At 36.0% G+C, this 14,842-nt stretch overlaps 1 protein-coding gene across 1 annotated transcript in view; it reads left to right on the top strand.

Annotated features, from left to right (window-relative positions):
• The window catches only part of RASGRF2 (Ras protein specific guanine nucleotide releasing factor 2), a gene marked incomplete at its 5' end in the record, with an annotated part of 132,787 nt that overhangs the window by 41,670 nt on the left and 76,275 nt on the right, over window positions 1-14,842 (top strand). Inside the window, 7 exons of the mRNA XM_081316573.1 lie at window positions 1,620-1,767; window positions 2,729-2,818; window positions 4,016-4,269; window positions 5,293-5,372; window positions 5,955-6,148; window positions 7,470-7,579; window positions 11,631-11,749. Coding sequence (XP_081172699.1) covers window positions 1,620-1,767; window positions 2,729-2,818; window positions 4,016-4,269; window positions 5,293-5,372; window positions 5,955-6,148; window positions 7,470-7,579; window positions 11,631-11,749 — 995 coding nt within the window. The remainder of the gene's footprint in view (window positions 1-1,619; window positions 1,768-2,728; window positions 2,819-4,015; window positions 4,270-5,292; window positions 5,373-5,954; window positions 6,149-7,469; window positions 7,580-11,630; window positions 11,750-14,842) is intronic.

A 14,842-nucleotide genomic window follows, 5' to 3' on the forward strand; every position in this document is an offset into this window, starting at 1 on the left:
GCTTTGCTATATATTTTGCATTCTGTGTTTTACTTTTATTCTGTGGTAGATATTTTGTGTATTTTATCACAAAAGCCCTTTAGGATTGCACCTGTCTATAAATTTGGTAAATTATTAGCTAATGCTGAATTTAGAATTTATGGTTTTTCAGATAATATGAGAAGATTGAGAGGGAATTTCTTCAACATTACATTTTTAATGAAGGAGTTGACTAGAAAAGACACATTTGTACTTTCTCCTGTGAAACTTTCAGTAATCACCCAGTTGAAAATCTTGTTAAGTTCTAGTACTGGCTCTTCATGGTTGTAAATATTTCTCTGAATTCTCAGACATATGTCTGGCTAGAGTCCTTTATTATCCTCATTTTTTATTGTAACTTTTTGCTTTTATTTGTGGGGTTTTACAAAAGGTATTTCTTTCTTGGAACAAAATAAGACATATGGTATAAATTTAAAAAAAAACATTACCGTATTCTGTTTGTGATTGTAATCAGAGACAGCTAAAGGAATTTAGGTGTATCTAATTCATGACAAAATGCAAAATACATAGTTTTTTTTTATTTTTATTTTAATTCCATTTATATCCCGCCCTTCTCCGAAGACTCAGGGCGGCTTACAAGCTTAGCAGTAGCCTTCATTCTATGTATATGCCTGCTTATTAGGGCTTTCACACACACCCCAAGCGGCATTATTACAAAGTCAGCTTAATTGCCCCCAACAATCTGGGTCCTCATTTTACCTACCTCGGAAGGATAGAAGGCTGAGTCAACCTTGAGCCTGGTGGGATGCGAACCTGCACTAATTGCAGGTTCGCATCCCACCAGTTATTAATTGAGAGTTATTAATTAATTAATTAATTAATTAATTAATTATATATTAATTGAGAGTTATTCCTTTCCTGATGCAACCCTATAGAATATGGTTTCTGTCTTGCTTTCCCATATAAAATAGAGAGCCTTCCTGGTTGCTTAGGCTGAAGACTGTTAGAGTTGTAGCCTTCTCCTTGTTCCATTGCCTGTCTTTCTGCTTGTGACTAGACAGGATAAATAGGCTTCACAGAAGGGGCATCTGGAATTAAAAATAGCTGCTTTCCTATAAAAATGAAGGTGCCTCATCCCAGCGTAGTTTTAGAAAAAGCATTAATTGAAGAGGGAACTGGCTGTACATGTAAGTTATAGCTTACATGAATTGACAAATCTTATCCTTCAGAGATCATTGCTATTCAGTAGCAGTGGAGTAGAAGGAGACTTTATGTGTCCCTAAATTAAATAATGATTTTATACTAGAGAAACCAATGTAGAATCCCTGTGAGTAGCTACAATTTATATAAAATAATAGGAAGTTTACTGGTTGAAAACCACCTAATGAAATAATTTGTTTTGATAAACATAAAGAGTATCTTAACATCAATATTACCAATAAAGCTCTTTTTCTCAGCCTTGCACATTTAAATATTCCTGAAAAGATTTATGTCTAAGTTGTAAAACATAAAAATATGTGGGAATATACTTACTAATTTATTTACTAAGAATAATGGAAGCTAGTATTTTAAACCTTGTTTAAATATGTTGCCTATATAATTTCTAACATAAACATTTTCATTATTTTTTCAACTTGTAGCTATTCAGATATCCTAATTGAGAGGGAAGTATTAATGCAAAAATATATCCATATAGTTCAAATTGTAGAGACAGAAAAGATTTCAGCAAATCAGCTACGTCATCAGCTTGAAGATCAAGAAACAGAAATTGAAAGGCTTAAATCAGAGGTATAGTTCAAAATTCATTCTTATTGTGCTGCTAAAAAAGGTAAAGGTTCCCCCGCACATGCGTGCTAGTCGTTTCCAACTCTAGGGGCTGGTGCTCATTCTGTTTCAAAGCCGAAGAGCCAGCGCTTGTCCGAGGATGTCTCCGTGGTCATGTGGCCAGCATGACTAGACACCAAAGGCGCACGGAATGCTGTTACCTTCCCACCGTAGTGGTCCCTATTTTTCTACTTGCATTTTTACGTGCTTTTGAACTGCTAGGTTGGCAGAAGTTGGGACGAGTAACAGGTGCTCACTCTGTTACATGGCACTCGACCTGATCGACAAGCTCAGCGTCTGCTGTCTAATTCATAGTCTGGCTTCCTTTTCAATCATTGGCAAAAGTCTCATTAATTATAATTATAATGAAACTCTGGCAAGGAGTAATATCTGAATATGAAATGTATTACCTTTCCATTTTGTTGTTTTAAGTTTATTAATCATTTTATTAGTTTTGCAAGGTTGGTTGTGAATGTTATTTGGAATGGTTGTCTTTTTTTCTACAATGGATTATTTTGCTTGTTATTCTAACCTGGGCAATCTAAAACCAAACTCTGACAATCTGCTTTAATAAAAATCCTGCTTTTTTAGGTTCAAATACGAGAACATTTATGACTTTAAGATCAAACAGTTGTTGGACCTTATATGTTTTATATAATGCATGTTACATGGCCTTAACCTGAAATAATTCTCATGGGAGTAATGTAATTGAAAGATTCTGCTATGGGTCATTATATCTTTCAGCTAATGGAACATAAAAGAGTGAGTGTTAATTTATATAGTCCTTTTTCAGACATTGAAAGTTTATAAAACCAGTGAGATGTTACTATTCAAAGTACCAGGGGCTTGAAATTACATCTTCAAAATGTGATGTGATATTCTGAAATCTATCAAAAACTACATTTTTGTTTGTTGGTTTTACCAGATTGTAGCTCTCAATAAAACAAAAGAACGAATGAGACCATATCAAGGCAATCAAGAAGAAGAAGATCCAGATATTAAAAAGATTAAAAAGGTACTTTTCCACTTTTCCACTCTATTTAGATTGTGAAGTGATAACATTTCCTATTTTTTTCTTTCAATTAAGGAGAATATATATTCATTTGAACTGAGCAGCATAACATTTAGTAAGTGTTCCAGAACAGCTAATTATCTTGCTGAACTGTTTGGTGACAGAGACAGTGATGTTAATAAGGTCCACATGACAAAAAGTCATGTATCAAAGTACTCTGTGAAAACAATTATAAAGAAAAAAATTCTGACTATTGCATTTTTAAGCTTTTGAACGTAAGCTATTACTGAAAAAAATAAGTTTGAGATGGGGTAGGACAGTGATGGCGAATCTTTTAGAGACCGAGTGCCCAAACTGCAACCCAAAACCCACTTATGTATCATTGGGTGCTGGGTGGCTGTGGCCCATTGGGTGGGTGTGGCCCATTGGGTGGGCATGGCCCATTGAGTGGGCATGGCTGCAGTGGTAACGGCAGACTGGGTGGGACTAAAAAGTTCAATCAATCAATTCCAACTTCGCAAGATCTTTTTTCCCCCGCGAGAAATTGAAATTGATTGATTGAACCTTTTTTCCCCACACAGCAGCAAAGGCCTAAAGCGAAAAGGTTTTATAAAACCCAGCTGAAGGCCTAGGACTGGGGCAACGGCACGCGTGCCTGCAGAGAAGGCTCTGTGTGCCACCTGTAGCACGCATGCTATAGGTTCGCCACCACAGCCCTATACCATTTCAGACAAATGGTTGTCCAGTCTCTTCTTAAAAACTTCCAGTGTTGGAGCATTCACCGCTTCTGGAGGCATGTTTCCACTGGTTAATTGTTCTAACTGTCAGGGAGTTTCTCATTAGTTCTAGGTTGCTTCTCTCCTTGATTAGTTTCCATCCATTGCTTATTGTCGTGCCTTCAGGCGCTTTGGAGAATAGCTTGACTCTCTCTTCCTTGTGGCATTTCAAATACCATTAAAAAGGTGTTTTTTTAATCAGATCAGTATGAAGTAGTTTCTCTGAAGGTGGCCAAATTCTGTTATGCTGCATGTAAAATTAGGCAAACTTGTAACTGCCCACTGTTAATCCACTACCCATCACAATATATTATTCTGTCTTTATTTTTATTTTTTACTATTACTGTTGTTTTTAATGCTTTTATTTGTAATGATGGTCTGTGACCATAGTAAATTTTGATTTTCTTTTAAATTCACTCTTTAGGTACAGAGCTTTATGCGTGGTTGGTTGTGTAGAAGAAAATGGAAGACAATTGTCCAAGATTATATTTGTTCTCCACATGCAGAAAGTATGCGAAAAAGAAACCAGATAGCTTTCAGCATGGTTGAGGCAGAATCTGAATATGTGCATCAACTTTATATCCTTGTGAATTGTTTTCTAAGGCCCTTAAGAATGGCTGCAAGTTCAAAGAAACCACCTATTAGTCATGATGATGTTAGCAGCATCTTCCTTAACAGGTATTATTGGATACATTTTTAAAAACTCATTCCAATATGATTGCATGAAATTGTTTTCTATCTGTCTGCCTGACTTTGATTTATAGTACTAAAAATCTGTACAATGTGTAGCACATGATTGCATTTAATTTTTAGAATTTTGACATTGAAAACTCTTACTTCCTTTCTCTTTTGGGTTGCAGGGGAAGACTAGATGAATTCCAGTTTTTCACCCCTAATTGCAGTAGCTTCATTGGAACAAAATGGAAAACTGATTTATGTTGATATTTTCAAGATTAAATTGAATAACATATGGCCTTGAATATTATAAAACTAGTGGACAGATAATCCAAATGGCTGAATCAAAGTCAAATGGTGCATCTGTGGACTCTTTGATATCCTTGCCAATCATACCAATTAGGATAGAAGCTGCAAGAAGATAAACTTCTGCTGGGCTTCTCAGCCTAGCAAATTTAGGTGTTTTAGTTTCACTTTCAGCTCTTTAAATAACAAGTTTGGGAGTTTTGTGTAGCTGATGTGCATGTATTTGCAACATTTAACTGATCAGATTGGCTTAGAATTTAGTGGTTCCAAAATTGTCACTCCCCATTCACAGAATGCCCAATCTGGGGATATTCTGCCTACCGCTATTAAAAGAGGTACAGATGCTACTTGATAATCATCCTCATTTTGTGCCTAAATTAGAACTCTGTACAGGTTTCTTCTTGTTGATTCTGTTTATTATGTATTTAATCTTTTTTCTTTTGTAAACCGTCCAGAGATAATGTCCAAGTTGGGCAGCTGTATAAATTCTTTAAGTAAATATAGTTAAATAAAAATATTGTTTATTATTTCAAAACTATGGACAAATACTCGGTAATTTTATATATTTTTAAAGTTCTAACTCACTGCATCCCAAAGGTTTTGGGGTGGCAATAGCCTGTTTGATAGTCATTTCATGATATGTGCTGATAATTTCAAATAATATATTTTACACAGATTTTTAATTTTTGTTTTATTTTGTCAACTCTTATTTCTCTCCAGTGAAACTATAATGTTCCTTCATGAAATATTTCATCAAGGATTAAAAGCAAGAATAGCAAACTGGCCTACCTTAATTTTAGGTAACATTGTGTGTTGGTTTCTGTGTTTAAAGAGTAGTGTTATATTGTTTTATTTGAAAGTTAAGCTTTTTTTTAAGTTTTCTTTCAGTAAGTTTTTTTTATTTGCCCTGTGAGATAAATTTAGAAACTTGCAGTGTCCACCTGTGTATTCTTTGTTCCAAAAGGTGTAACAATGTTAGGAAGATGCACTGTATTTCATTACTTTGATATAAAGTTTACAGCTTTTTTTCTTCAGTCAGAAATTTGGTTTTTTTAAAAAATAATAATTATATTACAGGCAGAAATAAGACAAATGTGATTTTCCTGTCAATTTAAGTTCTGTCCTAGCATGAGATATACTTATAAAGAGGCTTCATGTTAAATTTATTAATATAGATAAAACTGTATCAAATCACTTAAAGTTCTCAGAAGAACTCCTGAGCTGTCAAATTGTGACAGTATTGGAGGCAAGTTTAATAAAGTTTTTGCCTTCCTTTTTAACACCTGTAATTATACAATGCTACAAATAGAATTAATTTGGTTTAAACTTTTTATTTCTGTGAAGGAAAAGGAATGACTGCAAAAATCTTTTTGTCTTTGTAGCTGATTTATTTGATATTCTTTTACCAATGCTGAATATATATCAAGAATTTGTTAGAAACCACCAGTATAGCCTACAGGTGCTGGCAAACTGCAAGCAGAACAGAGATTTTGACAAACTCTTAAAGCAATATGAATCCAACACTGCATGTGAAGGCAGAATGCTTGAAACATTCCTCACCTACCCTATGTTTCAGGTAATTTTACTGCTTGCATTATTTTTATTATCATCCTAATGACTTTTGCTGTCAAATAATCTTTCCCAAATGATGTTGTTAGAAAGAGTAGCTAACCTGGACTCACTAAACTGAAGAAAATTGCTATAGTATAAATTTTTGTATTTTATTCAATCACGAGAGATACTGTATTACAGTCTTTTGTAAGATTGGTCAGATATTTCATAGGCATTAGTATTTTGTTGTTTATTATTTTTCAATCATAAATTTGCAGTGATGTATTTTTACATTATAGTTAATTTTTATCTATGAAAATTAAAATATTTGGGAGGATACCCAAATGGCACTGTAAAACTGCAGGAATGCACATCTAAGCCCATCTAAGTATGCATAGAAGTCACAATCCACTTAGGAAATGAAGACTGCATCAGCCATGTATGCTGTTGATGCCATGGTACTCTGGTTAAAAAGGATTGTTAAGCCCAAATAAGAGAAATATGTAAACTGGTCCTGGAAAGCACCCTGGCTGGAAGAAAAGCTTTCAAAATACTTCTGCTGATATGCTGTGCCCATTGCAGCATGCTTTCAGAACTTGCTGTGGCTTTCTGCAGCTACAGATTATTCCACTTCAAATAATTATATGGCAGCTACTGTTATTAGCTCATGAAAAATCTGCTACCAAAGTCCTAGCTCGGACATTAAGACTAACAGTGACAGCTGTCAAATAATCACTTAGGAGGAGAAAAATAAAGGTTCATTTTGGTGAAAACAGCTGGGATGGAGGGAGTTCATCCCTATCAAGAAAACCTGTCACTATAATTTCATTGGAAAATAGCCTTCCCTCCCCCTCCAGCAATTTAAGTGAAGCAACTTTTATTTTTCTATGTGACAGCTGCCCTCAGCATAGTTAATGAAAGCAGCAACTCCCCTAAAGCAGCTTATTAGAGCTTTAATAGCTGCCCTGATACTCCACACATATCTGAAGCCAGGTCAAAGATTAAAGATTAATCTGTTTCACTTTGGATGACTTTGGGGGAAAAACTGATTCAATTTAAGATTTAGAAACAAATGCATGCTATGTTCATATTACTCTCACTGAATTAGAATTGCTATTTTAAAGTAATTTTTTGGACTCTGAAGACTCCTGTGCTGAGCCAAGGATTCAGTGGCCTCAACGACCTCTTCCTACTCTATAATTCTATTTTCTGATTTCTGAAATAGTAAATGCTATTTTTTTAGATTGTATTGTATTGTACTGTAAGAAAATCCAAGATAGAAAACATATGTTATAATTAATTATACATTTAAAAAGCATTACTGATCAATATTTTCAATCCTTTAGATTCCTAGATATATTATCACCCTTCATGAACTTCTAGCTCATACACCACATGAACATGTGGAAAGGAAGAGCCTTGAGTTTGCTAAATCGAAACTGGAAGAACTTTCAAGGTTTGACTGCTTTTTGTTCTCAATATATACATCTAGAACAGAAGTTATAATATGTAAAATCAGATATATATTTTTTAAATTGGACTTGTATATTTTATTTATTATGTTTTTATAAGGCCAGGCTCCAAAAGACTAGTAGCTCAAAGTAACGTCTATAAAGACACAACAATCAAAACAAATTCAACAATATATCTAAACAATTTCCACTGGTGCTGAATCCCATTAGAGACTATTCCAGGTCAAAGATTCTACAAAACAGCACTCTTAATAGCTCTCCATTGGAGAAATATACCAACTGACTTTCTGGGAGGAGAATATTTGAAATTGAAAGAACTGCAGTAGAGAAACCCTGTTCCCATTCCCTTTAAAACGTCAAGTAGGAGGAACTTTAAATATTAGCTTATGGCATGAACTTATAGGGCAGGTTGGTTTTTCTTCAAAGAGGCAGTTCTGGAGAGACCTGGGAGCCAAGTCATGAAAGCTTTATAGATTAAATTAGCATTTGAAATGTACCCAAATCCTATCAGAAGCCAATGCAGGCCTACAGACTTAGTGAAGTATAGTTATATGATTGTTACCCATTGAGAAGTGGACTGTCACATCTTTCACTAATTATAGTTTCCAAGTAGTCCTTAAAAGCTCATGTCACATGTAAAGAACATTGTAGTAATCCAGTTTACAGCCTTCAGTAATTAAAATCAGATAGTTTTTGAAAAAAAGAACTTAGTCTTCCCAGTGTTCAATTTAAATTAATTTTATCACATCCATATTCACACAGGTCAATATCTCCATCTCAGCTTGGAACAGTGTAATTGAATGTCTTCAATATACTTAAGATATATTGGTTCATCCTAACCAATGGATAATCTTTCCTAGCAATTTCAGATAAACAATGAAAAGCAGGGGGATATCATAACAGAAAATTCACTGATTTGACCTCTCTTTCATCCCTGTCTGGAATGGCCCACTTAGGAAGGGGTAGAAACATGGCAAATCAGAGTCTGTCCAGTTTCTTCTTAAAAACTTCCAGTGTTGGAGCATTCACCGTTGGAGGCAGGTTGTTCCACTGGTTAATTGTTCTAATTGTCAGGAAGTTTCTCCTTAGTTCTAGGTTGCTTCTCTCCTTGACTTGTTTCCATCCATTGCTTCTTGTCCTGCTTTCAGGTGCTTTGGAGAATAGCATGGCTCCCTCTTCTTTGTGGCAGCCCCTGAGATATTGGAACACTAGTCCTGTCATGTCACCCCCTAGTCCTTCTTTTCATTAAACTAGACATACCCAATGTCAGCAACCGTTCTCTATACGTTTTAGCCTCCAGTCCCCTAATCATCTTTGTTGCTCTTCTCTGTACACTTTCTAGAGTCTCAACATCTTTTTTACATCATGGTGACCAAAACTGGATGTAATATTCTAAGTGTGGCCTTACCAAGGCATTGTAAAGTGGTATTAATACTTCACGTGATCTTGATTCTATCCCTCTGTTAATGCAGCCTAGCACTGTGTTGGCTTTTTGGCAGCTGCAGCACACTGCTGGCTCATTTTTAAGTGATTGTCCACTAGAACTCCAAGATCCCTCTCACAGTTACTACTATTGAGCAAGGAACCACATATACTATACCTGCACATTTGGTTTTTCTTGCCTAAATGTAGAACCTGATGGAGGGTATTGCATACCACCAAGAAAAAGTAACAAGAGAGGGCTGCATTCCTATCTAGGCCATGACAAAAAGCTCTATAAGATGGATAAGTTCAAGTTTCATCCTGTGCCCACATCTGAACCAAACTGAAAGGGATTCAAACAATTTGCTTCTTTGGGGATACATTGCAGCTTACATGCCACTTCCTTGCCAATTACTTTACCCCAAAATAGAAAGATGGGCACAAGATGAAGGTTGAACAACAGCTTGGGGGCCAAATCATTTTGTCTGCTTTTCCCCAACTAGAAGCAGGTAACTTTAAAGTAGATCATGATGGTGTATCCCATCAATGCAGTAAGAGCAGAGGTTACTAAAGCTTTGAAGCTTTTACTGCCAATGTGTAGAGTTGAATGTGAGCTCTTACAGGTATTCATTCAGATTTATTGGGATCTTCTTCCACTGGCATGCTAGGCATTTATCCTGCCATTTCATCTCCTGGACCTTTTCAGTAAAATGAAGAGCTCCACAGGAGTGGCAGATAGTAAGAGGCTGCTGAGGACAAATACATGTATGACCCTGGTTGTCTCTGAATTCCAGATTTAAAAGTAGCATTTCATGGAACTATCTGTCAGATTGCTGGGAAAATCGATACGTTCCTATTGGAATCCATCTGGATCCAAAAGGTATCTGGATGTGCTGCCTCAATCAGGCCTCTGACTTGTGGAGGTCACAGGATATGATTGGGAGGAGCTATACAGAAAGTGATCTGACTATGACAAAATTAGAATGTCATCTTTTTTTCAAATAAGCCAAGTGCTTTGAGTTGGATAGAAAATGTAATGTTTGATTTAAGCTTAACATTGCCTGGTATGTGCCCATAGTTGCAAAAGAGGTCATGAACTAAACTTTCCCAGACTGTCCTGCCCCTAGATGTGGACACTGAAATCCACTAGAATCAGAATTTCCAATTAATTATTGTATATCAGCCCTACAAGGTAGACCAGATCAAGAAACAGATGCCATGTAAAATTACTTTTATTAAAAGGGACGCGGTGGCTCAGTGGGTTAGGACGCTGAGCTTGTCGATCAGAAGGTCGGCAGTTTGGCGGGTCGAATCCCGAGTGCCGCGTAGCAGAGTGAGCGCCTGTTACTCGTCCCAGCTTCTGCCAACCTAGCAGTTTGAAAGCACGTAAAAATGCAAGTAGAAAAATAGGGACCACTACGGTGGGAAGGTAACAGCGCTCCGTGCGCCTTTGGCGTCTAGTCATGCCGGCCACATGACCACGGAGACGTCCTCGGACAAGCGCTGGCTCTTCGGCTTTGAAACGGAGATGAGCACCGGCCCCTAGAGTCGGAAACGACTAGCACGCATGTGCGGGGGAACCTTTACCTTTACCTTTAGCAACAGAAACTAGCAAGTTTCTGAATGTGCATTCTCTTCTCCCTCTTTTATCTTCATGTGAATTGCTGGGGGGGGCACCTTCTTTAGGCATTTTCATAAATCTTTTATCTTTGTATGGGCTTAAGCCATATGTATCTGTTTGTTGCCATGGTAACAGATCTTCCCTGCCTCTGTCAAAGCCATTCTGTATGGTCTTTATATTATCATTCTTGTACTGCTTTTTAAAATTTATTGGTTACTTGTTTGTTGATTGTATGCTATCCAGGGTTGCAATTTTTAGTCTAGGTGGTGAAATGCAAAAGGGGGGGTGTGCTTTTACCAGAGTTTGCCTTACACCAAGATTATTAGCAGTTTGCCCAGGGTCAAGGCTGAAGATTCTGAAGAAATTATTGGTTATCCCTACTTCCCTATGATTCCTGTCATATATTTTTTGATCTCTCACACTTGGGACCTGTCTATCCATCTTTCCAAAAGAACTCTTGCCCTCAAATTCCCCATGGCTTAAAGCATGATCTGGAGAGCATAAGAATCTAAAAAAACATGCATTTCCAACTACCCAAGTGAATTGCAATCTTAGCCAGCAATGGGATAGATATCTGACCAAAACTATTCTTATAAGACTAGTGAACAATTTAGTGGGGCTGTTGTGAGAGACAGTCCTCTCCCCATGTTGGTATAATAAATGAAAAATATGTTTTAAATTGTTCCCCAGTTGGGGAAATTTGTTAAGGGAAGTTCCAAAGTAAAATAGCTTGAAAAACAGGAACAGCAATTGCTAACGAAAGAGGCAATTAACTGTTCAGTGTGCTGGTATGGAGGAGATCTTGATGTGATTGATTGTCAGGGGAGATAATAGACAAACTTTGTCAAGGATAGCAGTCCACTTCGACCAAACAAATTTCAGTTATGATACACATAGACAGTCTTATGCTGGCCATATAGTTCATCCAAGCTGTTCTTTCTTTACAAATTTATAACTAGATAACTGATTTTTTGCCCTCTCATTTACAATAGAATAATGCACGATGAAGTGAGTGATACAGAAAATATACGGAAAAATCTTGCAATAGAAAGAATGATAGTAGAAGGTTGTGACATATTATTGGACACCAGCCAGACTTTTATACGACAAGGTAAGACCAATGAATTTAACATGCATGTATTGATTATGCAGTTATAGAATATGAAGGGAAAATGAAATTGAAAACAATAGAGTTTATGTTGGCATCACTGGGAAGTATAAGATGCAAAATACCTGTTTTTGACATCTGCACATCTATATATTTGTAATTTCCGGGCTGCTGTTGAGCCCTACCTCTGTGCTGTTTTTTTTCCAGGAGACATGAAAAACAGCACTATAATAATAAAGCACCCATGGGAAAGTCACATACACAGTGACCGGACTATCATCTTCAATGGACCAGAAATTATCTCCAGCACCATGGAAAATAGTTCTGTCTGGCCGATAGATGTTGCAATCCCAAATGATGCCAACATTCGGGCAAAAGCACAGGAGAAACTTGAAGTACTTGAAGCTTTGTCAAATGGCGGAGCGATTGTGAGGAATGAAAAAAGTTGTTTGTTATTCCCATTTTTCATTTGTACTTCTAGAACAGCTCAGACAGATATAATTTGATTTCTTTTTAAATTAAAATCATTTACAGTGTCAGAGTTTTAAAACCATAGTGTGAAATATCTTCTGATTTGCCTCAGTTCTGCCAATTGGAAGATCTCTCTGTAGTCCTTGTGGAAGCTTACCAAATGTTCTAAAACATTATTTATATAACTGTGGTGGGAACTGCTATCATATATGCTAATTGTGTACTTAATTCTCTGAATTCTCCTTATTATGAGATTCTAATACTGTTCGTATAAAGAAGTGGTAGCAGAAGTATAAAGAATGGGTAGAACCCTTCAAGGAATTAAGAGACAACTTTAAGCAGATAATAACAGAAATACTAGAGGAAGACATATCTGGCTGGCTGAAATCATGGAGAGGAGCAATCACTGTAACCTATTTATTGCACATTTGTGCTACAGAAAATGCTGAAGCAATGTATGGTTGCTTTGTGTTTGTACTTTATAGAATGAAATGACGGCCACAATCTAATGGTTTGCCTTAAGAGACCCCAAAGCCATTTGCCCATCTCTAATGGAATGTTTTCTTTGAAAAACAGATTCCAACATCGGATATAAGCTGTTGATTTAATGTCTCTATGTTCCTAAGGAGTTCATTGTTTGTAACGTTGGCAGTGGAGATGGAGAAAATGTTTAAATTACCCAGTGGGAAATGCATTGCAGAATTTCCTCAAACAGGAAATTTTATAGATATATTTGATTGGATTCTTTTTTTTCCAAAGAGAATTTCTACAGAAAGCTAACGCAGATTTCCAAATTTATATAAAAATTCCAGATTATTGTAGTAGAAAACAATTCTCCAAATAATATAGAAAATAGATTTAGATTAATGCGGTATGTTCTGCTAGGGAATGTAGGAAAGGAGAAAAATAAATACAAGAAAAGAACAGATTTTTTTATGGATACTATGAATGACTGGAAGAATTTTAGATGTCTATAATTTGATGTTAAGGTGCCGGTGTTTTAAATAATCTTGTTTCCATCCACACAACTTCTAAATGTTGGTATTAAAGCAAATCCTTCAAATCAGTGTTTTCCTTGTATTTTCTGTCCATGATTTGAAAATGAAATAGCTATAAAACAGAAAAGTTTGAGTCATGGCAGTGGTATAAAAGAGTATATTTTAGTATTAGGATTCATTCACTTATACTTAATATTTTTATGATGAGTACTTTCTTTTATGAAGTGTGGAAAAGGACTTATTCTACAAGATGAACAAATAATATAAATAAAACAATTCTAATTAAATGCCAATACTGCAGGTTTTATCTGGTCATATTATCAAGATTTCCCTGTGGTTCTTGGCAGAGTTTTTTAGTGTTTGTCAGTAAATCTATATGAATTACTTAAAAAAAACCTTCCAAGGTTTTATTACAAAGCATCTGTATCATATGTGTGCCTACTCAGTTTTGGATAACTGTATTCTTGGGAAATGATTCTGACAGCGTGGAATTAAATAAATTTATTAATGATGTCTTGATCTTTTTTATGTTTGTGAGGGGATTATGCTTGAAATATTGAAAACTAAAAATGGTTTTGTTGTATGTAGACTTCAAAAAGGCAAGTGAATTTTATTAATGTTAAACCACTACATGGGTAAACCTTATAGAAGTATGCTAATATATATGACTCTAAATGCTGTGTATTATATTATATTTTGGTGTATTAATATGTATTCACTGCCTGTTTACATTTGTGCCTACACACACACACACACCCTATAAACTTCATCACACAGACAGCTAAATCTTCAGATTAGATTTGGTATTTTTGTCCGCCTATTGGGTCCTTCCAGAGGATCTGGGATAGGCAGATATGGAGGGAATGGGACAACTTGCCACAGCCAACTTGCCGTGGGATAACTCACTGCGGGACAATTTAACAATTCTATTTAATTATTTAAAATAAATTAAAAATTATTTTAATTTTTACCATTCACATTTCATTCTGTCCTTCCTTTTGCATCCTTTCTTTAATGATTCTTTTTCATCATTTCTTTGATATTAGTGTAACTTTTGTCTTGCAATGAGTTGTCCCACTGCGAGTTGGCCATGGCAAATAGTCTGGCAGCGAGTTGGCCATGGTGAGTTGGCTATGGCGAGTTGGCTGTGGTGAGTTGGCCATGGCGAGTTGGCTGCAATGAGTTGGCTGTGGCAACTTGTCATAGACCCAATATGGATGTTTGATGGTGTTACAGATATCATCACAGAATGTAAGCTGTTCCAAATAAAGCTGCCTTTTGCAATTGACTAATGGTGAATGATGTTTAAGTGGTGCTGATGGTATTTAAGTGGTGCTCCATTTGTTTTGGGATTGCACCCATGGCGCCTAATACTACTATTTCTACCTTTTTTGCCATAGTCATTCTATTTCTACTTACACATGTTTGTATGTTGTTATTTTCTCCAATTCTTTCTCTTCAATTCTGTTGTTTCCAGGTATTGCCACATCCACTAGCCAGACTTTTTTGTCTTTCTCATCAACAATTGTTAAGTCTGTGGTGTTATATAGCTGGTGCCTGTCTGTCTGAATTATAAAGTCTCAGAGCACTTTAGCTTATTCATTTTCTATTACTTTCTCTATTTTAT

Source organism: Vipera berus (genome assembly GCF_964194415.1).
Source record: "Vipera berus genome assembly, chromosome: 2".
In the NCBI taxonomy this organism is placed as follows: Eukaryota; Metazoa; Chordata; class Lepidosauria; order Squamata; family Viperidae; genus Vipera; species Vipera berus.